The sequence below is a fragment of the Panthera onca genome, chromosome E1 (genome assembly GCF_046562875.1).
Source record: "Panthera onca isolate mPanOnc1 chromosome E1, mPanOnc1 haplotype 2, whole genome shotgun sequence".
Classification (NCBI taxonomy): domain Eukaryota; kingdom Metazoa; phylum Chordata; class Mammalia; order Carnivora; family Felidae; genus Panthera; species Panthera onca.
In genome coordinates, this window is record NC_138352.1 from 44,006,470 (window position 1) to 44,033,511 (window position 27,042).

At 40.0% G+C, this 27,042-nt stretch overlaps 2 protein-coding genes across 7 annotated transcripts in view; one reads left to right on the forward strand and one right to left on the reverse strand.

The window, feature by feature from the left end:
- The window catches only part of TUBD1 (tubulin delta 1), a 33,031-nt gene extending 27,284 nt beyond the window's left edge, over window positions 1-5,747 (forward strand). For all 5 annotated transcript variants that reach the window (XM_060646573.2, XM_060646572.2, XM_060646571.2 and 2 more), the window contains 3 exons: window positions 424-564; window positions 2,601-2,784; window positions 4,567-5,747. In XM_060646573.2, coding sequence (XP_060502556.1) covers window positions 424-564; window positions 2,601-2,784; window positions 4,567-4,669 — 428 coding nt within the window. In that variant the 3' untranslated portion in view covers window positions 4,670-5,747. The remainder of the gene's footprint in view (window positions 1-423; window positions 565-2,600; window positions 2,785-4,566) is intronic.
- Window positions 5,748-21,579: 15,832 nt separating this feature from the next.
- VMP1 (vacuole membrane protein 1) overlaps window positions 21,580-27,042 on the reverse strand; it is a 128,388-nt gene continuing 122,925 nt past the window's right edge. For both annotated transcript variants that reach the window (XM_060647755.3, XM_060647754.3), the window contains 2 exons: window positions 23,504-23,606; window positions 21,580-22,416 (listed from right to left, as the gene is read on the reverse strand). In XM_060647755.3, the coding sequence (XP_060503738.1) occupies window positions 22,273-22,416; window positions 23,504-23,606 (247 nt within the window). In that variant the 3' untranslated portion in view covers window positions 21,580-22,272. The remainder of the gene's footprint in view (window positions 22,417-23,503; window positions 23,607-27,042) is intronic.

Below are 27,042 nucleotides of genomic sequence, written 5' to 3' on the forward strand. Positions count from 1 at the left end.
GTATTTCATCCCTTTCTCGGGACTTAATAGTTTGAATCATTTTGGTCAACCAGGTAAAAATTTTTAAACATTTAGTAGAAAAAAACAACTTTTGGGGAGCCTGGGTGGCTCAGTCGGTTAAGCGTCCAACTTGGACTCAGGTCATGATTCACGGTTGGTGGGTTTGAGCCCTGCATTGGGCTCATTGGGCTCTGTGCTGACAGCTCAGAGCCTGGAGCCTGCTTCAGATCCTGTGTCTCCCTCTCTCTCTGCCCCTCCCCTGCTCATGCTCTGTCTCTCTCTCTCAAAAATAAATAAAAACCTTAAAAACAATTTTTTTTACTTATCAAATAAAAATATATGTAAAATATACCTGCCATAATACATCTTTCTCTTGTTGCTCAAAGTGATTTATAAAATTTCTTGCTTTTTTTCCTTTGGTAGGTATTGATTGGCAGGTTCGGCCTCCTTTATCAGGACTTCCTACTCTTGGTAAAGTGTCTCTCAACAGGGAGCTTCATTTTAACACTTCCATTGCTAACTTGGTCATCCTTCGTGGGAAAGATGTGCATAGTGCAGATCTGGGTAAGCAGAAGTTAAGGTGAAAATTAAGATGTACATTTTGCTCATGTACATGGTACACGTTTTTTTGTTTGTTTGTTTGTTTTTTAAAGGAAGTTCCTCCCCTGGGGTGCCTGAGTGGCTCAGTCAGTTAAGCGTTGGACTTTGGCTTAGGTCATGATCTCATGAGTTCGAGCCCAATGTTAGGCTCTGTGTGGACAGCTGGAGCCTGGAACCTTGCTTCAGATTCTGTGTCTCCCTCTCACTCTGCCCCTCCCCCTCTTGTACTCTCTCAAAAAAATAAAAAATTTTAGGAAAAAAGGAAGTCCCTGAATCTATTTTTAAATTTTTTTTAATGTTTATTTATTTTTGGCAGAGAGAGACAGAGCATGAGTGGGGGAGGGGCGGAGAGAGAGGGAGACACAGGATCCGAAGCAGGCTCCAGGCTCTGAGCTGTCATCACAGAGCCCAATGCGGGGGCTCAAACTCACAGACCGTGAGATCATGACCTGAGCTGAAGTTGGACGCTCAACCGACTGAGCCACCCAGCCTCCCCCCTGAATTTATTTTTAAAGAAAGGAAAATAATAACTGTGTTTTAGTAGCAAAGTGTAAGCATTGTATCAGTATTATGTAACTGGACACCAAAAAATAGAAGTAGTTGAAACAAGATACAGATTAAATTCTTTCTGTCCTCACCTTATGGCTTTCTCCTCTTGCTTTTTTTGGTTTTTTTGTTTTTTAATTTTTTAATGTTTATTTATTTTTGAGAGGGAGAGACACAGGGTGCAAGCAGGAGAAGGGCAGAGAGAGGGAGACAGAATCTGAAGTGGGCTCCAGGCTCTGAGCTGTCAGCACAGAGCCTGACAAGTGGCCCGAATTCATAAACTGTGAGATCATGACCGAGATAAAGTAGGACACTCAGCCAGCTGAGCCACCCGGGTGTCCCATGGCTTCCTCCTCATAGTCCAAGACCTCTGTTTGAGCTTCAGCCATCAAATCACATAGGAATGAGCAAAGGAGGGTATGCTGCCTTTTCCTAGGGTCGCACACCACACTCATGTTTGAATAGCTTTGATTGGGACTGAATCTTGTGCTACAACTAGCTGCAAGGGTGTCATGAGCACAGTTAAAATTGGGGAGCTCTGTTACTAAAGAAGGGGAGAACAGGTAATGTAGCACAACTAGGATCTCTGTGACAAGCATTTTGTTACAAAATTTTCAGGAGGTTCAAAGAGCAGTACTCTTATTAGTTTGTTTCTATGGCGAATCTCCAGGTTTGTATTATCCTTATTTGATGATTTTAGCAGTATCAAATTGGCTGCTTCTAGCTATGATAGAAAGAAGACCAAATAATCTGTAATGCACCTTAGATAAAAAAGTAAAAACTAAAGAGAGATCATTTCAGGTCCATCAGATGGTATACTTTCTCCTACCTCAGAACATTTTCTTCATAGTCTTCATTTTAGATTCTAAATCAAGAGAATTAATAAGAGAATATATAAAGTAATCAAACTTCCAAAAATTTACCCACAACAAATGACATAGGTACAGAGAGGTGTTCTTGCAAAGATATTCACTGTAGTATCTTTCACACAAAAATGTGGAAACAACCTAAATGCCCAACAGTAGGAAATATGTTAAATAAATTATGGTATATTCACATACTAAGGCTTTAAATATGAGTGATATTTATTGACATGATAAAGAGGTTCACACCATACTGGTAAATGAAAACATAGATTATAGAACAGCGTGTCTGTAAAATTATATACACAAGAGGGTCAACAAAATGTTCACAATCTTCTCTGGATGGTGACATTTCACCTGTTCAGTTGACTTAAATTTTCTTCTTAATACTTCTCTGAGTGGTGTGAATTACTACTATTTTTTTTACAATGTCTATGGGTCATTTATCTAAAAGCACTATAAACTAGTTTTAAATAGGTAAAACAAAAGATTTCTGGTTAAATATTAAAATAAGAAAAATCTGTTTATTAATTTGTTTCTAAAATTAATGATTTATGGTATGAAAAATGGCTTAATGTTGTTTTACTCTAGGAGGATTTAAAGATCCAGCACTCTATACTTCTTGGTTAGCACCTGTTAATGCTTTCAATGTGTGGAAAACCCAGCGAGCATTTAGCAAATATGAGAAGTCTGCAGCATTGGTCAGCAATAGCCAGTTCTTACTAAAACCACTTGATACAATTGTGGGCAAAGCATGGAATATGTTTGCTTCAAAGTAAGTAAAAAATAAATCTACAAACCTTTCTTTGTTTTATTTATTTATTTATTTACTTATTTACTTATTTATTTATTTATAGAGAGTGTATGTGAGCAGGGGAGGGGCAGGAGAGAGAGAGAGAGAGAGAGAGAGAGAGAGAGAGAATCCCAAGCAGGCTCCGTACCCTCAGCACAAATCCTGATGGGGGGCTTAATCTCACAAACTGAAAGATCATGACCTGAACCAAAATCAAAAGTCGGATGCTTATCTGGCTGAGCCACCCAGGTGCCCAGAAATCTACAAGTCTTTCTACCCTTAGGAATATAAATCTTAAAACAGAAAGCAGGATCTGGAATGTCTTAGTCTGTTTGATTTGCTCTAACAAAAATAGCACAGACTGCATATCTTATAAACAACAGAAATTTATTTCTCACAGTTCTAGAGGCTAGGAAGTCCAAATTAAATGGTCCTGGCAGATTTGATGTCTACTGAGGAGCTACTTCCTGGTTCATAGGTGATGTCTTTCCCTGTGTCCTCAAATGGCCAAAGAGGCAAAGATCTTTCATGGGCCTCTTTTAAAAGGGCACTGATTCCATTCATGAGGGCTCCACCTTCATGACCTATCACCTTCCAAAGGCCTCACCTCCTTATACTCTCACCTTGGGGGTAAGATTTTAATGTACGAATTTTGGGGGAACGCAAACATTCAACCTACAACATGGAGCAAGCATGGCTTACTTTGTAGGTGTGAAATTCAGTCATGTTACTTCAGGCATCATTTTCTTTTCTGCACAATGGGTCCAAAATAAGAGGATTAAGTGAGATAATCATGTAAAAATACCTACCACATTGCTGTTAACTCTTGTTGATAAAAGGAGTAGTTTCCAAATGAAATGAAATTAAAGTAGAAATTTCATTATAAGGCTGGGACAATAAAATAGTATTCCAAAATAAGATCCTTGGAAGAATGGAAGAGATCCTGATCTTGTTCAGCAAGAAATATTGCAAGTTTAACTCCATTTGCCACTACAAAATGTCTGCTTGATCCTAAGAAATGAGTTATCAGGTCTCCTGACCTCTGCCACAATTACTTGTCAAAGCATAATTCCTCATATTAATTGGCAAGGCCTCTACTCTGATTATCCAGGATTCCCAAGGGCTCCCCCTTTCCACACGTGGCTATTCCACAAGCCCCGTCCAAAAGGACAGCAGTGAATTCTGTCCTTTTCTGATATCGTTCACTTCCCACCCCCCTTAAATGGCAGCAGCTCTTATTACATCAATTTAATCCATGTCTGCCCCTGGCATTCTTTTTAATATTTCTCCTACCTCAGAACATTTGGAGGGTACGGGGTATTAAAAGAACCACCTGGTATAACTGCAAAGTAAATGTCTGAAAAATACTTGGGAGACTTCAGTTCATTCCTAGCACTAGATTAATGCATTTCAAGCCTTAGGTAAAAATTCTCAGGCACCTTTTAGAGTTTGTATTGAACCCAGTCATCTCTGTAGGGTGTTCAATATGTGCTTGGTTAGATAACCAAATCTGAATATGCTTCTTTTTCCTATGTGCTTCTTACTGTCACTCTCTTGGATACTAAAAAGGCGGGGAGCTTGACATAAACTTTCAAAGTTTACTAATCTTTGGAATAAACATTGAAATAAATATAAGACATTTAAGAGATTCTTCCATCTTCAATTATTCATGAACTAGGACAGTTCTATTTATGGTTTGATTTTAGGAGTTACTAATTTCTCTGAGATTTTTTTTTATTTTACATTTTCTGTTTCTTTCGTCAGAGCCTACATTCATCAGTACACAAAATTTGGAATTGAAGAAGAGGACTTTCTGGACAGTTTCACATTGTTGGAACAAGTTGTTGCCAGTTACTGCAATCTCTGATCGCCAACAAAGGAGAAAAAGTACCCTAGGTCATTTTGGGGCTAAACAATTTTCAATATTACTTTTTCTGTAAGGTGTTCAGATCCCTACCTGTTAAAGTAACAAAGGTGAATGCTCTTTCCTTTGGCATACCATAACCACAGAAAAGGAGGAAAACTTTTTTTTTTAATTTTTTTTTAACGTTTATTTATTATTGAGAGATACAGACAGAGTATGAGCATGGGAGGGGCAGAGAGAGAGGGAGACACAGAATCCGAAGCAGATTCCAGGCTCTGAGCTGTCAGCACAGAGCCCAATGTGGGGCTCGAACTCACAAACCGCAAGATCACAACCTGAGCCGAAGTCAGATGCTTAACTGGCTGAGCCACCCAGGCGCCCCAGGAGGAAAACCTTTATTTCATTTTATTTTATTTTAATTTTTTTAAATTTACATCCAAATTAGCATATAGTGCAACAATGATTTCAGGAATAGATTCCTTAGTGCCCCTTACCTATTTAGCCCATTCCCCCTTCCACAATCCCTCCAGTAACCCTCAGTTTGTTCTCCATATTTATGAGTCTCTTATGTTCTGTACCCCTCCCTGTTTTTATATTATTTTTGTTTCCCTTCCTTTATGTTCATCTGTTTTGTCTCTTAAAGTCCTCATATGAGTGAAGTCATAGGATTTTTGTCTTTCTCTGACTAATTTCACTTAACATAATACCCTCCAATTCCATCCACATAGTTGCAAATGGCAAGATTTCATTCTTTTTCATTGCTGAGTAATACTCCATTGTATAGATATACCACATCTTTATCCATTCATCCATCGATGGACATTTAGGCTGGTTCCATACTTTGGCTATTGTTGATAGTGCTGCTATAAACACGGGGGTGCATGTGTCCCTTCAAAACACCACACCTGTATCCCATGGATAAATGCCTAGTAGTGCAATTGCTGGGTCATAGGGTAGTTCTATTTTTAGTTTTTTGAGGAACCTCCATACTGTTTACAAGAGTGGCTGCACCAGCTTGCATTCCCAAGGAAAACCTTTATACTATATGTTACCTTAGATTATAATAAAAGATAAAAAAGAAAAGGAGGAAAACCTTTTTTTTAAGTTTATTTTATTTATTTTGAGAGAGAGTGTTGTGTGTGAGCAAGGGGGGTGGGGGCAGAGAGAGAGGGGGAAGGAGAGAAAATTCCAAGCAGGCTCAACGTTGTCAGCACAGAGCCCATACAGGGCTTGAACTCACAAACTGTGAAATCATGACCTGAGCCAAAACCAAGAGTTGGACCTTAACCGACTGAGCCACCCAGGTACTCCTGGAGGGAAACCTCTTAAATGGGAATAGCATGTTTTTGAGGTGCCTGGCTGGCTCAGTCAGAAGAGCCTGTGACTCTTAATCTGGGGGTTATGAGTCCGAGTCCCATGCTGGATGTAGAGATTACTTAAATAAACAAACAAACAAACTTAAAAAAAAATTTTAATGAAAATAAATGAAAAATAGTATCTTTTCAATGAAAACACTTGGTATTTTTATTTGTAAGAAAAATAATGGTGCTTCAATAAAGAAATTTGGAAACACTTTGCTGAGATGTTGGAACTATGGAACTATACAAGAAAGGGGAATATTCTTTTTCTAAATCTTCCCTTTATTCCAGAAAGGATTCATTAAATATGGGCTAAACTTTCACTACACACTTTTAAACTTAAGAAATTGGCAGTTCTGTATTTGTGTTCCCCTCTGAAGTGAATGCTTTGAACCATAAGAGGGAGCTATTGTCAAATGCTAGAGCATGAACATCTATTTTGAATATTCTATAACAGGGTAAGATTTTCCACATCAAGCAGCTATTTAAAAATAAATATCAGATCTTGTTAATAAATGTATATTATGCTTTTTTAAATAAATGTATACCATGCTTAAGTACAAAAGGAAGTAAATGTTTGCTTTTCTGAAATTTTCTATCCATCAGAAAACTGGGTCAGTTTTTCTTTTACATCTTGAATACAAGAAAAGAAACTGATTTTATTCAACTAGTGTTTTCAGATTACTTATAGGTATTTATCTGGTGTGGAAGATGTTGTGCTTTTCAGTAAAATGTGTAAGAACTTCACCAAAATTTCATGAAGTTGAGATACTATCCTGTTCTTGATGAAATGGACACAAACAGATGTGGGTTTCACTCAGTAGAACAAAACACACTTGGAAATTGGCAACTGAGTTTGAGGGTAATTGTGTATTTCAATAAAACACATCTCATGCGATGTATTAACACATGTAAAATGGGAAATAAATACAAACGTTGGCCCTTTCTGCCAAATCTACCAGTGGTGATTTATTTTTTATATGGAAAAATGACAGTTCACAGCTTCACTGGTTTCTTCCTTTTCTTTCCATATGGAAATGATTACCTTTTTGCTGTTTTTCTTATCAACTGTTGCTATGATTTAAAATACTGAGCCATATCTTATTTCTAAGGAATGTAAAAAGTGGTCTGTTCAGTTGCTAAAAGGCACACCCCTCTGCTGCATTTTGTTAACCCAAGTGTACTTGAAAAATAATCAGATAATAGTTTTTACAAAATAAAGTTAAAAGTAATTATTTTACATTGAAGATATCCAGAGACTGAAACAATTTCCCTAATTGAACCAGCATTAATGAAGACCTGTAACTCACCAGGGGTTAAGCTAATTCTGAGGAACATTGCTAAAAGAGAAGCTAAAGAAAGTCATAAGTATAAATCATTTTATATTTGAGAAAGGAATTCATGTCCAATGGTGACAAGTGTATTTCTAATTTGACATCTCATGAAATCAATGGCAGGTGAATATTAGAAGAAAGCCCCAATTTGACACAGCTCTGGGTCCATTCACTTATATGAATAGAGTCTTTGTTATGATCCACAACTGCATTATTTGATGTGTGTAGATACCTAAATATTTGCAGACTTGTTTTAAACATTTACATGGAAAATATTTTTTTGTCTGTGTAGGGTAACAAAATTTTTGGTATCAGACTTGTGATTTAACTTAAAAACTAATACAAAGAAGCTGATCAAGATAAAGCGGTGTCAGTGGAAATGTACTTTGTGTAGAGAAAACAGCCAATCAGCCAGGACAAAGTAGAATCTTAACTTCCTGGGCATACAGATCCAGAACCTTTAAAATATATATATATATATGTATATATATATGTGTGTGTGTGTGTGTGTGTTCATTTATTTGTGACAGAGTACAAGCAGAGGAGGGACAGAGAGAGGGAGACATGGAATCCAAAGCAGGCTCCAGGCTCTGAGCTGTCAGCACAGAGCCCGATGCAGGGCTCAAACTCAGGAACTGTGAGATCATGACCTGAGTCCAAGGTGGACGCTTAACCAACTGAGCCATCCAGGTGCCCTCAGATCCAGAAGCTTTGAACTTGTAATATCTTAGATTACTGGGTAACTGGAGAACTATGTTGTCACTCACATCCCACAGTGCCAGGATGCACCCCCTATAGGCAGTAAGTACAGTGTAAATTCAAATGGCTGCTTATTTTCAAGCCTTTTCATTCTCCTTCATTTGTGCTCTTGTCAAGAGCTCCTTAAGCTGTAGAACCTGTTTCTTCCCATTCGGTCCCTCTTGATTCTAACTTTGCCCCTACCAACAACACTAATCTACAACATTTTTCTCGTTTATTTAACCTGTCGCTTAGAACCTAGCAAATGTATCCACAATTCACTGTTGTGGATTGGACAGGGATTGTTCTGTTGGACAGGTGTGTATTCTAGACATCTCCGTTTGTTCATTCGTTCATTCAGGCAGTATCTATTCAGTGCCAGGCATTGAACTAGATGTTAATGATGTAGGAGTCAATACCACATAGTCTGAAGAAGCTTACAATGTAGCTAAGTTACTTCGAACATCTTAATGCTACAATCCTAGCTTCCTAATTATTGCTTATTATCTTCCGCATGTCTGTGTTCCACTTTTTTACAGCAAAGCCATAGTACAGGGCTAAGAGCTCTAGTCTAGGCTTTAAATTTGTCTGAAACGCCTCCTCACTGGCTCTGTGGACTCTTTTGCAGTATACATACCAATGATTCTTCTGACCACCATGTTTATCACACTTGAATTCCTGTCCAAAATTTTGTTTTAAAACATGCTCCATATGTTCTTATCACAGTATTCTCTCCCCATGAGCCCAAGGTTTGGCAGTCAACCCTTTCTTGTTCTTCAACCTACGTACCAAATACGGCTTTACTAGCTTGTCATTGGCAAAAAAATCAGTTATTTAAAAGATGTTTGTTCATCTGTATCAATCACATTGTTTCCTATGGTTTTTAGGGATATGAGCTAAAAATCTGGCTTTACATATTTAACTAACTTCTTACTCCAATACTCTGAAATGTCTCAGATGATGCAATGTCAGCCTTATTAATAAATGGAACCCCATTTCCAATAGAATGCTTGCACAAGAAGCTAAGGTAATGTAAATATTCAAGTTTCAGGGGAACACAGTGTGGGGTCAGTGTTGTAGGAGATATGGCATTAAAGGGAGAAGAGCAAAAAGAAAATCCCATTTAGATTCCAGGGAGCCAGGGACACAGGAAGAGATGAAAAGGAAGGTTGATGATGCTCCCCACGACCAAAGAATTGCTTACAAGCAAAGAATGGCTTACAAGCATTTTAAGAAAAAGACTTGCTGGTTTTTGAAATATGGGCTTTACCTAAAGATTAAAAAAAAAATCTAAGAATAGCTTAAAAAGAAACAGCACATGGCATCTGGGTGGCTCGGTTGAGCATCTGACTCTTGATTTCAGCTCAGGTCATGATGTCATGGGTCATGAGATCAAGCCCCACATCCGGCTCTGCTGATAGTGCAGAGCCTGCTTGGGATTCTCTCTCCCTCTCTTTCTGCCCCCCCCCCCTACTCGTGATCTCTCTCTCAAAATAAATTTAAGATGAATACTTTTATGGCTTGTCTATTTACTGATAAGTACACAAAAATTCAAAGATTCTATACTTGATGGGTAATGGGCATTATAGAAGGCACTTGTTGGGATAAGCACTAAATTCTACTCCTGAAACCAATACTGCACTACATGTTAACTAACATGAATTTTAAAAAAATTCTACACCTGTGCTGTCTAGTAAGGTAACCATAGCCACATGTGGCTAGTGCTGTATGTGAAAAATACACGTTGGATTTTGAAGACGATATGAATAAAAAATTGTAAAATATTAATATTTTAAATTAATTGCTGGAATATTTTGGATATATTGGGTTAAATTATTCAAATTGGTGTACTTGTTTCTTTTTACATTTTATTTATATTTCTAAAAAGTATTTATTTGGAGAGTGCATGTGTGTGCACACGTGGGGGAGGGGCAGAGAGAGGGAGAAAGACTTGAAGCAGGCTCCGCCTTGTTAGCACAGAGCCCAGCTCAGGGCTCAATTGCATAAACCCAAGCTGAAATGAGCCACCCAGGCACCCGCCTTTTCACATTTTAAAATGTAGCTACTAAAATTTTATTTATTTATGTATTGCTACTAAAATTTTAAATTAGGGGCGCCTGGGTGTCTCAGTCAGTTAAGCCGCCGACTTTGGCTCAGGTCATGATCTCGCAGTCCGTGAATTCAAGCCCCGCGTCAGGCCCTGTGCTGACAGCTCGGAGCCTGGAACCTGCTTCGGATTCTGTGTCTCCCTCCCGCTGCCCCTCCCCAGCTCACACTCTGTTTCTGCCTCTCAAAACTGAATAAACGTTAAAAAAATAAAATAAAATAAAATTTTAAATTAGATATATGGCTTGAACTGTATTTCTATTGGACAAGGCTATTCTAGACATCTCAGGAGCAAAGTCCTGGGAACTATAGAAAAGGGAGTTGAACAAAGCTTGTTCTTATTAGGTGAGAGGTCATGAGAACATAGTAAGAAACATGACATAAGTCAAAAGATGGGAGTTTCCTTTCTGGGGAAAAAAAAAAAGCTTTTGCTTAAGCTCAGCTCATGTGAACAGCATGAGAAAGGCAGGATGTGAGCTTAATTCAACAAACATCCACTGACCACCTGCAAGGAAAGACAGTGCTAGGATAGACAGACTTTAAAAGAATGAGTTAAACCTGGGCTCTGTCCTTAAGGAGTTCACCATTTGGTATACTCTTTGCTTCAAAGCATATGCCTGGCTCATGGTAGAAACTCCATGTTTACTGAACAGATTAATATAAATGTCTAAAACACTATGGAAAAGATGGAAAGCTGCAAAACTAGAGGCACACATGAAGCCCGTTAAGGCTCACTTATTATCAACAGATCTCATAACAAATAAAACCAAGGACCTGGAAATACAAATATAATTAAAAATGTTTTGTCTTGGGGCACCTGGGTGGCTCAGTCAGTTAAGTGTCCTGACTCTAGGTTTCAGCTCAGGTCATGATCTCATGGTTCATGAGTTCGAGCCCTGCATTGGGCCCTGTGCTGATAGCACAGGGCCTGCTTGGGATTCTCTCGCTCCCTTTCCCACGTGTGCTTCCTCTCTCTCAAAATAAATAACTTAAAAAATATAGTTTGTCTCTGAGCCATCTTATATAGTTAAGAGCCATTTAAAACAATATAAACTCAATGTTTTGATAATGAAGAGACTTTGTTTGTAAGTCCTTGCCTAAAATCTAAAACTAGTCCTGGAATTCCAAGCCTTCCAAAGTTTGGCCACGCCCACTGTTCCCTTTATGTATGCTGCAGTAGCCAAGACAAACAGAAAAGACTGTTAAATGTTATGAAAAACCCACAGATTTGTCTATATGGTTATGTTTAATTTTGTTGAGGAAGGACAGGGATGGAACAATCTATCACTGACTTGAAGATACAGATGAGAGACGTGACCCAGTGATCCTGGCTGCTCCTGCTTTGCCTCTACTGCCAGGCCCCCAAGACCAAGAAGAATGGGAAGTTCAGAGCATTTTTGAGCAGGCCTGAAAGGATACACACTAAATTTCATAGTAATTTCTCTGGGGGAGTATCTTTCTCAGAAGATCTCCCTTTTATACTACGCATTTCTTTTGCTTGGTTTTCATTTTTTTAAGTCATTGCTTCACCCAGTGTGGGGCTTGAACTCACGACTCAGAGATCAAGAGTCAAGAGTCACATGCTCTTCCAACTGCGTCTTCCAACGCCAGTCAGGCGTCCTGCATATTTTTATTTTTAATTTATTTTTAATTTTTTAAAATGTTTTATTTATTTTTAAGACAGAGAGAGACAGAGCATGAGTGGGGATGGGGCAGAGAGAGAGGGAGGCACAGAATCTGAAGCAGGCTCCAGGCTCTGAGCTGTCAGCACAGAGCCCGACACGGGGCTCGAACTCACGGACCGCGAGATCATGACCTGGGCCGAAGTCAGACACTCAACCAATTGAGCCACCCGGGTGCCGCAGCATATTTTTATTTTAAACAAAGCTTTAAAAATCCAATGTAAGGGGTGCCTGGATGGCTCAGTCAGTTAAGCGTCTGACTCAATTTTAAGCGTCTGACTCAGGTCAGGATCTCATGGTACGTGAGTTCTAGCCCTACATGGGGATCTGTGCTGACAGCATGGAGCCTGCTTGGGATTCTCTCTCTCTCTCTCTCTCTCTCTCTCTCTCTCTCTCTCTCTCTCAAAATAAACTTAAAAAAATCCAACATAAGATAAAATAACTCAAATGATTTTTAAAAGGATGTTAACACTTGGGAGACAGTTTGAAGAATGAAGGAATAAGTCAAATGAATCAGAAGGCAGTAACAAGGGGTGGAAGTAGTAAGCAGCATCACTGTTCTGTAAATTATCACATAAACCGGTGTAGAATTATAGAATGTTCCATGTACATTCAGGGAACAAACAGGAGGAAGAGGAAAATTAAAGACTACCTGTGGAGTCCTACTATCTCAACATGCCCTTCTAATGAACACTGCCTATCACAAGGAAGACTGAATCAATCTCTCTCTCTCTCTCTCTCTCTCTCTCTCTCTCTCTCTCTCTCACACACACACACACACAGTCTGACAGTCTGACAGCAGCCCAAAAAGTATACTAAAAGGTAGGAAAGATTTTGAGTATGAAAGCACTTTTTAAAAAAAGATTTATTTTTAAATAATCTCTACACCCAATGTGGGGCTCAAACTCACAACCCTGAGTTCAAGGGTTGCATGCTCCACTGACTGAGCCAGCCAGGTGCTCCTGCATGAAAGAACTTTTTACTTCCTCTGCGCAGAGACCAGGGATCTTTTATGCTCCAATGGATTCTTTATGCTTGAAGAGGAAATGGAGAGCATCTGAAAACTTCTTTGATCTCTACATTTTTCTAAAAAGCACTATTTTCAGCTTCCTTTCTTCTTCTGAAATTGTGCAAAGCACTCCCACATACATGCTTTTACTAGATAGGCATCTCTTTATGTCTGATTCCATCAGAAAGCCAGGAACAGTGACACCCCAATTCTCCCAGGTTTCAACAACTGTGCACCCACCTGAGAAGAGAATACTAAAGTTTTGTACCTCTCTTCTCCACCAAAGGGTTATTACACAAATAAATCTCTCCTTTTGAACTCTGCTCTTCCCGGTGAGTGGTATAATTGTGGTCATATGTCATTTATTCTGAACTCCTAGCCAGCCAACTTCAATAAGCATAACTCATTTATTGAAACATGTAAACAACCCCAGTACCAAAGCAGCCAAATGGAAAGCTGCCTTGACCACATGCTCTAGAAGGTGTAATAAAGCCGTGATTCTGCCTTTTGGCTTGGCAAAGGCAGTTGGGGGGATGCCCTCATATTTACTTCGGAAAACTTACGACATGTGGGTTCTAGGTGGCTGCCACTGCCATCTAGGCTAGCACTACTGGAATCTTGGATTCCAGGACAAATACACAGGAAATCACATTGCCAAACTTTTCTCCTTATAAAGACAATCTATCCAGGAATTACCATCCTCTCAGTTCTCATAGGGAGGAGTCATTCATTAAGCAAGCAGGATACAACAGGGGTGAGGAATTTTAAGGCAGTTTCCTGTGGCCCCAAGGTCTGGTCACAGTGCTGTCTTTAGAAGAACAGTGCTACCTAACAAGTTAAGGCTAAGATGATCACTTATGGAAAAGTACAAAGGATGTATTACTCCAGAGAATTCTCTGGAAAAGTCCAGTTTATTCTCTGACAGAAGTCACAGAGTGGTCTAATGGATAGCACATTCTCAAGCTTAGGAGTTAGAAAACCTGAGAGAGACCCATGGTAGGAGCCACTATCCTGTTGGGCAATGTGTTTAGAACAGAACACGGTTTCTCTCTCTCTCAAACTTGCTCCTCCTCCTGTATTCCTGGCCTGGTGATGGATCAGCACTGCTGTCTTCTCAGATTCCTTCTTGACCTTTACTCCAACTTGCCTAGTACCCTGGCACCTCATCTTAGGGAGCCTGTCCAGCCTGCCTTTGAAGCTCCGCTGCTACCCCTCCTGGACCACTGCAACATTCACTCGGCAAACACTGCGAGCGTACCGAGTGCCAGGCCCCGGGGAAACAATGGAGAGTGCAACAGTGCCCGCCCTTACGGGGCTTACGCTCTAGTGAAGGAAACAAGCAAAAACAAGAAAACAGATAAACTACTTTGTGAGTCACATATGTGCTTTCAAGGATACAAAACGGGGCTAAGGCAAAGAGTACCAGAGGTGGGCGGACTGACTTTAGGTGACTCATTGGTCTTGTCTCTTCTACTCGCCCTACACAGAGCTCTCCTACTCGTGCTTTCCTGCTGTCTCACAGGGCTTTCTCTAGTCAGAACACCTGCCCTCTCCCCACCCTAGCTGGCTATTCAAATGCCACATCCTCATGAAACCTTTTCTGAGCCTTCCTGGTCACCCATTCCCATCCTCTTCTGGGTTCTTTTCTTAATGTTCTTTCCTTCGCTGTTCATTTCACTTTGTGTTGTAGTTATCTGTATATACGCACAATACCCCTAAGGAGACTGGAAGTTCCTGGAGGGCAAAGATTACGGTCATTAGTGTTGTCTCTTCCCCACAGTACCTTAAGCCAGTGGAGATTTAAAATGTAAATTTGAAGCACTTGCGTGTCTCAGTTGTTTAAGCGTCCGACTCTTGATTTGGGCTCAGGTCACGATCTCAGAGTTTGTGGGTTCAGGCCGCCCTTGTGGGCTCTGTGCTGACGGCAAGGAGCCTGCTTGGGATCCTCTGTCTCTCTCCCTCTCTCTCTGCACGCCCCCCCCCCCCCATTTGCTTATCCCTCTGTCTTAGAATAAACATTAAAAAATAAATAAAAAGAAAATATCACTTAAAAAAAAGTGAATTTAAAAATGTTTCCCCCTACCAATCTGGTTAATGCCACTTTTGGCTCTATTTCATAGGGTTGTTATGAAGATCAAATACAATTTAAGATGTGAAAGTGCTTTGAAAGAGAAAAAAGATCTGTACAAATAGAAATTGCTTTGTAATCATAATTCTAGCAAACACCACTTTGGGAACCTGCCCACACAGGATGGCTAGGGATGGAGCCGGCGTTCCCACCCCTGTGATAAACGCAAGCAGAGGCTGCTCATCTATTTAAATAGCAAACTTTTAAGGCTGTGGGCCTGATTTTCTGTTGTCTTTCTCCATCACCTACTTGTGATCCCAAGATGAGACAAGGATGTAAATAAAAAGCCTGGACTTTTCTGTAGAACTGAATGTGTAAGAGCCAGAATGCCTAGGTTTGAATCCTTTCTCTGCTTCCCTTCTTCCCACGGCTAACTACTAAACTTCTCTACCTTAGTTTTCTCACAGGGTTGTTAAGGATTTTAATACTCAACAATACAAACCAACACTGAAAACAGTGCCTGCTTACAAAGTAATCAATCGTTATCACAGTTACAGTAATCCACTGTACTTCCCGGGAAAGGGCACATCGGAGGTTCCTGGGACCTAATCTTGATTGCTGGTATTAATGGGGTTTTGCACAAAAATATACCATAGAAGGGACATGGGAGTGGGAAGGGACGGATACAGTGGCCAGAATGGAGCAGAGGTATCCGAAGAGCCGAAAGACTGTAGCCACTGTCAGGTTAAGCAGAGAAAGTTTGGCAGCTAGAAGAGGTTAGGCCTGTCACTCAAGTGAAAGGGCCTCCCAAGAGGCTGGGAGGTGCACTAAAAAGTGAAAGGTTGAGAAAGGCCTCCTCTCATTTTCATTTTCTTTTTTTTTTTTTTTTTAACTAATGAAAAGAGGTTGAGAACAACATGGCTCTTGGATGACTGGTGCGCCAGGCTTCTTCACCACTGCAAAGAGGAGTGAAACTGAGCTGCCGGAGTTTCCAACACAACATGGCGGCCAAAGGAAGATAAGAGTAATCTGAACAGTCTTTTCCCACCTTCAGGGAAGGGCAGAAACATCTCTCTACGAATCTCAAACTGCCTCACTGCATGGAAACATTTTTTTTTTTCCATCAGAAACAGGCTGGGACACAATGAAGCAATACTGTCGGGTTGGGTCAGTCAAAAGCATCTGAAGGAAAAAGCTGCTCATGCTCTATCCCCCTTAAGGGGATACATGGCAACAAAGGGAAATGACACATTTGGGATGAAGTGGGGGGAGGAGAGAAAAGTGGCTTACAAAGGCCTCCTTCCAAGAACAAGGCCTTTCCTGAGGGCTTTAGGTGGAAGGCCATCAAATTGATCATTGTAGATACTGCCTGGAAAGTCTCAAAAGGAGGCAGTGACTGTTAATTTAGAAGGCTTGGGGTCCCTCTTAGTCAAAGATGCCCAGAATAAGCCAGAGCCTTCCTCTCAAGAATTCAGGAATGTGGTTTCCAATGCAAATAAAGACTACATTGTACAACTACCGCTGGACTGTGTCCAAGCCCTCCTTCTGTCCTTTGAGTCATTTGGACATAGTTAACAAACGGGTTGAACACCTGGGCTGATTACCCCTGAAGGGGATTTCCAGACTCTATCCAGTAAAATCATCTCCTCCCCTCCTGAAGCAACGCCCTTCCACTCTCTCTGAAGTGTGCTCTCAAGATTCCAAATTTTCTCCGATTCTAGGCTTCCTAGGTTAGAGCACCAACTGCTGCTGACACAAACAAACAAGGAGCCAAGCAACTTTGTGCTTTTTAAAAAAGTTTATTTTAAATTAAAAGGAACAGATGTCCAATGTTTCAAAAAGCCACACATTTGTGGATTTGGCTGACAAACCGTCTAAGCTGCATCTCATTCCTGTTCCCATAGAGTCAGCCAGCCACTTACAACTGACTCACACTGGGCCACAGTTTGGGCCAGTCTCCCAACTACAGAATTAGAATCCCAGATCTCAAATGAATCCAGGGTGTTTGGGTGGAGAGCGGGGGCCACCTAAAATAAATTTCTTTTAATTTAGTAGTATCAACATCCACACAGCAAACTGTGCAAGGCTAGTAGGTCAAAGAGAATGAGCAAACAGCTGGCACCTGCCTATCCCAGCACCACACAATTCTAAAGGCAATGAGTAAGCAGCTGTCCAGAACAGGTTTTCATTATAATCCCTTTTATGAGTATTGGTTGAATATGCAAATACATGTATGTTATTTGCTGCAATTCAAGGCCTCACCCCCAAGGCAAACGCGTTACCTCAGGTGAACTCCTGGCCTTGTTGGGAAGGGCAGCAACCGAAGCCTCAACTACCAGACGCAAATGACTCAATCACTTTTAGAATGTTCGAGTACTTCATGTGCTTTCTTTTCTTGTTGTCTTTGAGAATAAAGGAACAAACACTTCAGATGCAAGTTTTTTGCTTAGCATTTCATTTACCATGTTTTATGAATATCCGAGTTTTGATCATTGTCAGTTAGAAATGGAATGCTACTTGGCTTTCAAAAATGGCTATTGAACTCCTGCTTAGGGGCACCTGGCTGGCTCAGTCCGTAGGGCAAGCGACTCTTGATCTCGGGGTTTCGAGTTCGAGCGCCACATTGGGTGTGGAGCCTACTTAAAAAAAATAATTCCTGCTTAGGTTGATTTAACTTTTTGTGAGCACATTAATAACTATTTATGAATAAAACAAACCAATACTTTTGTTTTCTAACAAAAATGAGACTTTTAGGTCTATTGAGGAAGGTCCCACATGCCAACTTTTTAAACTGTTTTCACTATACCCAACAAACCTCACTGAATATTCTTTTTATTTATTTATTAAATACATGAAATTTATTGTCAAATTGGTTTCCATACAACACCCAGTGCTCACCTCACTGAATATTCTAGATGGAACCTGGGCGGCTCAGTTGGTTAAGCATCTGACTTCGGCTCAGGTCATGATCTCATGGTTTGTGAGTTCAAGCCCCACATCAGGCTCTGACAGCTCGGAGTCTCAAGCCTGCTTCAGATTCTGCATCCCCCTCTCTCTCGGCCCCTCCCCCACTCACACTCTGTCTCACTCTCTCTCAAAAATAAACATTAAAAAAATGTAAAAAAAAAAAAGCAGATATTCCTTTTTTCTCTACCTTCTAGATTTCTTTTAGTATTTTATTTTTTAATGTTTATTTTTGAGAAAGTGAGCAAGCGGGGGAGGGGCAGAGAGAGAGAAAGACAAAGAATCTGAAGCAGACCCCAGGCTCTGCACTATCAGCACAGAACCCGATGTGGGGCTCAAACTCATGAACTGTGAGATCACGACCTGAGCCGAAGTCAGACTCAGCCACCGACTTGACTGAGCCACCCCTTAGTGTATGTACGTATACACAAACACACACACATATATATACATACATGTTTATTTACTTTTGAGAGAGAGAGAGACAGAGTGTGAGCGGGTGAGGGGCAGAGAGAGGGAGACAGAATTTGAAGCAGGCTCCAGGTTCCAAGCTGTCAGCAGAGCCGGACAAGGGCCTCAAACTCATGAACCGCGAGATTATGACCTGAGCTGAAGGCAGATGCTCAACCAACTGAACCACCCAGGCACCCTTTAGTATTTTATTTTTTTAAGTTTATTTATATTTATTTTAGGAGAGAGTCCCAAGCATGCTATGCGATGTCAGCACAGAGCCCGACATGGGGCTCCAACTCACAAACTGTGAGATCATGACCTGAGCTGACGCCAAGAGTTGGAAGCTTGATCGACTGAGCCACCCAGGCGCCCCTTTAGTATTTTATAATAAAAACTAAATTAGGAAAATGTCAATATTTTAAGGATGTAAGGTTAGAAAAGTATTTTCAATTATAGTAAATTTTGTGTATCTGTGCTTTGTACTTTGTTGCCTCACTGGGGGGTTAATTTTAGATTTAACAAGGTTTTGTTTTTATCAAGTCAATTGGTTCCTTAATTTCTGCCTTTCTCTTTATATTTGGGTTTAACTTCTTTAGAAAGAGCAGATTTACATCAAAACAAGGGCATACCTGCAGACAGTATTTAAAACGCATATATTGGGGCACATGTCTGGCTCAGTCTATAGAGCATGCAACACTTGATCTTGGGGTTGTGAGTTCAAGCCACACGTTGGGAGTGGAGCCTACCAAATAAAAACATGTTTTCCGAGCAAATGCAATGTAAAATTTTTGCATGTGTATCAAATGCGGTCTTTGACGAGTTAAAAACTGAGAACACGCCAACAATTATGGTAGTACTTCACATTTTATCCAATTTAATCATTACAACAACCTATTTCTATTCCTATAGATGAAATCTAGGCTCCGAGTTTAAGACTTTCTCAAAGTCACATGTTAGAGGCAGAACTATAAGCCATCAGTAACATAGACCGTTGCACATGGAGGAGAGTGGGTTTCAAAATCTATGGAACGGCTTTTTGACTGTAAAAGGCTGGGAACTCCTCTGAGCTCTTTACACATGGGTCAGTCAAAACACAATTCACCCCAGGGCACAAGAGGACAACACGTTATTCTAATTAGCCTAATGCATCAATTGTCCCCGAAGGAATCACTGCTGAGTAGTGAAAGCGAAGACCAGCCTCACGGCAGTCCTACTACAGCTACAGACAGCAGAGAGCACAGCGGAAACACAGGCAGAGGTTGTTCATGTGGGAGCGCTTCCTACTTACTGCATCTGCGGAACTAGTGTATTTCAGAAACTGCACTCCAGCCGTACCTTTTTCTGATTTTTAGAAGATGAGGAGTGGCCATCATCCAAATCTCTCTTTCTGTCAAACACTACACGTTTCCCACATTACTGTTTCTAGGGAGGTGTTCCTCGGTACATAAGTGTATAAACTGAGGATGTATTGCATTATATCGTACTGTATTGTTTTGACAGCCATGGAGTTGAGAGACACGATAAAGTACCACAGAAATGTAAGGCACAAAATGACACTTAAATTAGATGGAATTAGAATTCCAGGCACCACCACCCCCCCCCCCTGCTTTTTTTAAATTTGCAGTAATATCAAACCATCCACTCACAAATTTTCTGGTCTCCCACCAACTGGAATCAACTGGGTTTGTTTTGGGGATCATGTAGTTGTTTCTGTTCACTTTGGTGGATACAAGAAAGGGACAAACGAACCGAACCACTGGAACAGAAGGGTAACGTTCTGTGCCAGCTGGAATCCAGCAGGATCATCTGAGCATGTCCCACCTGAACGCTTTGTGGAGGAAAGGGGGACAGCTGTTTTTCGTTTGTTTTCAAGGCAAACTCATTTGAAAGAGTGAACAAACCATTATCATAATAAGTCAAATGTATTACTTAGCTCCTCAGTCTAAGAAATGTTTCTTTTTTTCTAAACACTGTACCCTGAAATAAGTTTACCAATAAACCTGGAAGATTTAGCACATATAGTATAATTCATACGGGGTTTCCTCTTTCCTTTCTTCAAACACCAAATAAAATGCAGGTGAAAGAGATGACACACAATTGGAAGCTGACTTAGAAGTTTATGCTAACCCTAAAAAATCTAAAAAATTTTGTTGGTTAACGTGAATCTATTTAACATAAAACCTGGGTACCGCTTTGCAAATAAAGGAACAATCACATTATCACAAGGTCCCTGGGCAGAAAAAAAAAAAGATTGTTAAGAATAATAACCTTTTCAAAACCCACAAGGCAGGTTGTTTGTCCTTTATTTAGCTGTGGTCATGGAGACCATCCCAATTTTCCATAAAATCTTCTCGATACTGCTGCAATATCATGGCATAAAAGATTCAAAGTGCCACTAGACTTAAGGACGAGAGTTTTTTTTTGTCATAAACCATGAGGCTAGGTAATGTTTAAATGGGAATATTTGGTATGGATGGTCAGATGAGAGATACCAGAATGTCAGACAGCCCATCGACTGCTGTTGCCATGAGATTCAACAGTCAACATCAGTCTGATAAGCTACCCGACAAGGTGGTACAGCCATGGAGATGTCACGACGGTAGGCAAACTAAGTAGACATTCAGGCAGGATTTGATAAAACAATCAGGCATTTCTGGCCTGTTGCGATTTAAACCCGATTCTACTTTTAACATAATGTCAGAAAAGATTTTCCTAAAGAAAAAAAGTGAAATTGTTTATTTTCCTCCCAGGCAAAACGAAACAACCAAGTTCAACTGGAAACATCCCAAAAGAACATAACACTCACTGAAGAAAGGAAAGAAAATTAGGTTACATTCTAAAACTAAATTTTTGTCAGAAACAGAGAACATGCTGAGCTAAAACGAACACAGACAGGAGAAAGTGTGGTTTTTTGAAAAAACGAGTTATTTCTCTCTCCAGTGCCCTTTAATTTGTATACTTTCATTTCTCCTGTTTTCACGAACCCCTCGCTATGTCAATCCCTAGGGAGCCATTTCATCAATGTGTAGCAAGCTGCCCCAATTCCAGGTTAACAAGAAAGTGCCTCGGTGGTGGCTCCTACACGTAAGTAAACAACGGTTGAAGAAATTATGGTTGTAGGTAGATCTGGCAAAGCCGCCCATTAGTTGGAAGTAGCTAAAGGGAAGCAAAAAATCAAAACGCTCAAGAAAACGGACACAATTTTGGAATGATCAAAGATGTCTTTATAAAGTTTGTTCATGACTTCATTCTAAATATACAGAATAAAAAATGGTGTCAGCTCATTCGTGAGACACCAATCAGAATTTTCTTATACTGTCTCAAAATTTAAAGATCAGTTTCCCAAGAGGGTGTGCAATGCATCATAAGATGGCCTTTTTTTTAAGGTAGGAGAGGAAGGGTTGGACAGGATTAAATAAATTTTACCATGATAGACATGCAAGACCGTTATCCAATCTAGTATAATTTATACACACTTTAATGACTTAGAAAAACAAAGGAGTCACTTCTGACAAGCCTAAAAGCCTTGACATACTCAACATACTTAGGAACTAGTTTTTGGTGTCCGGAATTCTTTAATTGTACCACGTGGGCCTTCTGAAAGCAACAAAGAAAAGCCCGGTTTCTGTTAAGTTCGCTGCTGAACATCACGTTCCACCTGAATAAAACACAAGCTGGATTGAATTGAGGGTGGATACCTTACCTTAACACACAAAGGAAAAGTGTGTCAGTGCAAAATATGGACTAAACTGTTTTCAGAAAACAAAACAAAACAAAACATTTTTTTTTAAAATTGATATAGGGTGGAAAAGGGTATTTTCCTTCCTGGTTTGGAGTCCTCCCAAGTTAAGGCAGAACTCATCTCTAATTTCTGCCATTAGAACCTTTTTCTGCTTATTTGGTTTTCTCCTCTGAGTTCAACCGCTGCTGGATTCGTTTGGCATAACTTTGTGCCATGGAGTTAATGATGGACAGGATGAAGTAACACACCATTACAACGACCAACTTCTCAAACATCCAGGACAACCAGTTTTCTCCCTGTAAGAATAAATGCAGAACAACCCACGAGAAATGCTTCATTAGTTCAGCAGTAAAAAGGGGATCATTTACAATATTTAAGAAAAATGATGAGAATTTGGGGCTTATAAGCTATAAAGTCTAAACAATGAAAATGAGAAGGCCCGTGTCTCTAGATACCCTGAAGTCTATATTCAGGCCTTCTGACACCCAATTATTAAGATTTCACTTTGTCAGATGTAAAGTCAATGTTGATTCACATAGTTTAGAATGGGTCAGTGTGAGGTGGCCTCTTTTACTACATAATAAAATTTTTGATTCAATTCTGCTCTCTGAAGTTGCCATGTAGATACTTGTGGAGAGCAGTGTCCAGATAGTTACATGTCGTTCCAGCACTGGGAGCAGCTTTTAAAATATGTCATCTATTTCTGAAGTCATGTTTGGTCAACTGAGGGCGGCAAAGGGCCACACAGAGTGTAAGGCCGACGGGTGGGGGGGGGGGGGAGGGGGAATTCAACAACTATGCTTCCTTCAAGTTTCCCATTTCAGGTTACTGCTTACCCATCCTCTTCTACTCATTTCCCTTTGCCACAGAACTGTTTACAGAAAAGGCAGCCTTAGTTTAAGTTAAAGTTTTTAAGTTCAGCTATGCGAAGAGCCTTTTTTTTAAAAAAAAGATTATTTTCCCATCTCTTAAAAAAGTAGGGCAAAAATGAAGGAGATAGTCAAGTGACCACCGTTAGTCACATACTTTGTTATGCTATGAAATGCTACAAATTTTAACTTTTTAATCCACTTGGGAAGTAGATTTGGTAATAAATCATTTAAGATCAAGGCAACAACTCATTCTACATAACAGATCATTTGCCATTAGCCTTCCTTTGTTTTTCTTTGGAGAAGACAGATAAAAACGGAAATTACATTTCTGATTTAGTCAAAGCCAGTGTCCCAGTAGAGAGTAAACAGAGCCTCCACTTCAGTTACTGAAGACTGACAGACAAACTACTCTATTTGCCTCAAAATGCCAGTGAGTGCTGGGAGTATAATTTCAGCCTGAGACTGGGGGGAGGGGGGTGGCAGAAGAGAGGAAAACAGAGCAAAGTCTCACCTGCGGTGTGCCCATCTCACTTCTGTGGTGAAGCTTCTGCCGCTGGGCCTCCAGATATTCCTGAAATGGCTTCTGCAGAGATGGACCTATGCCGGGGACAGCACTGGAAGCAGGGTACGATAACCCAAGGAAAAAGATACATTTGGGAAGAAAAGCAAGAAAAATGTGAAAGAAAAATCCACTTACCACCTGGACTCAAAAAACAGGGATTGGACAGAAAGAGGAAAAAAAATACAACAATCAGCACAACTGGCAAAATCCTCTGAACTCTTTTCAGTGGATACATTCATCCTTTAATAACCCCTTCTAGGAGAAAAATCTCTTCCACCAACTCAGGAGAGAAACTAGGAGCTGAGCCCCTTCTGGCACAAGAGTTCATCCTCAGAGTGAGACCAGCTAGGCTGATGCCGCACGCTGTTGTGGCACAAAGAATAAAATGAATGACTTCTGAGAAGTCCCACATTTATCACCACCAGTTCCTGTAAGAACTGGTTTGAACCGATTAATAAGGAAATGACTTATGCTTGTGTCATCCCTAGTTGAAAAAGAAACTGCCCGCCCTCTCTCTGACTTGTCCCATCTTCTCAGAGGGGGGCGGTCCTTTCTCAATCTAAGTCCTTATTAGGACAATCTGTGCGTCATCCTTATCCAAAAAGAATGCATTAGCAAATTTGGGAGGCACCTCCCACTAGTCAGAAGTCAGTGATTAACAAAGGAACAAAGAAGGAACTCTGAACCTTGAATCACTTCGTGGTTTATGGTAGATGGCTTGCACAGAAACTACAGTACATTACTAAACAACTTGTTCTGAAATGACTGGGATAGGGATCTCTGATAAGTTTATGTACTCGGAGGTCCCTCTCACCCAGAATATGTGGAGGCAGTGCTGTTAAACCGGTTTGGCAACCAGCTACCAAGATCCTGTTTTAGAAATGCTTGCAGGCGTTTTTTAAAATGGTAACTTGAGGCAACTTAGAAAATCAAACATCTCTATTTTCTGTACCTTTTATTTTCTCATCTGCCATAACAGGGCTAAAAGGCAGATGAGCTCAATCTCCTGCGGCCAGCAAAAGCTATGTCAATATATATTTGCAACAGCACCTAATGTTCCCTCTTATAAGTACTAACTTCACCACCTCTTTTCGAGAACAATTCAGTTACCGCTTTCTGTAATACAAAGCAGAGAAGCAGAGGAAGAGAAATTTTTTGCTACTATATTTACCAGAAGTTAACACACATATAACTTCTGGCTGACACTTCTCTTTGATCCTCTTAAGTATCAACCACCAAGTACTTAATGGAGTCCTTATTTTGTGTCCGACATTGTAATTGGCACTAAGGGAAAACAAAACAACTGCAAGAAATAGCTTGTGCCCACAAGGAACTTAGAATCATTATGGAGATTCAAAACACACGGGCACACACATGTACACACAAACTGATTTGTGAACAACAAAATTTACAAATCAATACTAAAATTTTTTGGTATAGAAGATATATTCCAAAGGAACTGGAGAAAGGAGAGATCAGTGTGGGGTGAAGCTGTCAAAAAGATCCTTTAATAAATATTGAAGGACACGGGGAAGGGCTGAATAGACATAGATAGCAGAGACCATGGCTGTACTGATCAGCACATAAGACCCATATGGACAGACAGGAAAAATGGAGAAGGAAGGGCAAAGTCTCTTTCTTAACCTACAGCCTCAGTCTCTCTCTCACTGACTTTTAAGTGGCTTTACATTAAGGGGTAAACCAGAGAAGCTGGGTCTGAGCTGTGTTGCTATTTATCAGTGATGATTCTCACTACAACAGGGCAACAAGAGGACAAACTTTCTCTTTATTTTTTATTTTTCTGAAGTTTTATTTAAGTTATCTCTACATGGGGCTCAAACTCATGACCCTGAAATCAAGAGTCACATGCTCCTCTGACTGAACCAGCCAGACAGAACTTAACTTCAGAAAATCAATTCTTAGTCACTCTTAATAACAAATGCTAGGAGCCTGGGCGGCTCTGGGGGTTTGAGCGTCTGACTTTTGACTTCGGCTCAGATCATGATCCCATGGTTTGTAACCTGGCATCTGGGATTCTCCGTCTCCCTATCCTTCTACACCTCCCCTGCACACTCTCTCTCTCAAAAATAAATAAAAATTAAAAAAAAAAAACCCTATATCGTTGTTTTTAAACTTCCAAGGATAAGCCATAGTCAAGCCATTGTGTTTTTTTTAAGGTTAAAACACTCCTTTTATTTACAATGGCTGATATAATTGTAAACTAATGTGAACAGCTAGATTATACAAGAAATGCCTTGAAAATTCTCTTTTTGATGTCCTCTAAGAGTTGGATTCCATTATATGTGCCTTGTTCTTTCTTCTGACTTCTAACTTCAGACTAGAGCAGAAATAAGGCTTACAGTTTCCCTCAAATAATTCTTGGGCTCCATTCTTGGGCCATTATTGAAAGAGAAAATGAAGAACTAAGACCCACATGTTAGAAAGGTTCTACTTTTTTATTGCTGTGGTTGAGGGGAATGAGGAAGGGACTGGCAACAGTCATTCTAGACTCTCTTCAAAATAATGTGAAGTTAAAAAATGTTGCCATTGTTAAGTCTATTAAGAGCTACACTCTAGTTGAGAGAGAATATATGTCATTACATTTCGTTTAGTTTATTGCACATTTACATTTAGTGATGTGCAATTTTCAACTATCTTGGGCTAATACTGAGATAATTTTTTTAAGGTGCTATATAGTGTTACATGCTTTGAAGAGTTTTTGGTGGGGTGGGAGACGAATCTATTAGTTTCTCATAAGAGACTAGGGAAACAGTTGAAATAGAGAAGTTAAAAGTTTTTATTGCAGGGGTGCCTGGGTGGCTCAGCCAAAGCTTCTGACTTTGGCTCAGGTCATGATCTTGCGGTTTGTGAGTTCAAGCCCCCAAGTTAGGCTCTGTGCTGACAGCTCAGAGCCTGGAGCTTGCTTTGGATTCTGTGTCTGCCCACCCCCATTTGTGCTCTGTCTCTCAAAAGTGAATAACTGTTAAAAAAAATTTTTTTTAAGTTTTTATTGCAATATATTAACCAATACTATCATGAACAAATGTCACATGCTCTCAATAAATCCGAAAAAAAAAGAACACATAAGTATGAACTACTATATAACTAATTGTCGGATTCTCTTAACCTTGATATACTCATCAAAATTTTAGTTTTATTTTTATTGTTCTAGCTCTACAAACAATGGCTTAGGCCACAGTTGCCTCAGCTTATACAAAGCACATTACACTAGAGTTCCCTTAATTAACATCAAAGCTATTTTAGTAATGGACTACATAAAAATTGAAAGTGCAGTTGTCACTCTTTTTAAATATATATATTTCATTAATATTTCTGTACAGCTGTCAATCTTAGCTTGCATTTAAAGCAAACTATAATACCAGCCCATGACCTCATCCCTCAAGTTATTTTCAAGCAGCAGACAGAAGAGTCCGTTCTGACATTGAAGATTAATTTAAGGTACATATATGGGGGATGGGGGGGTGAAG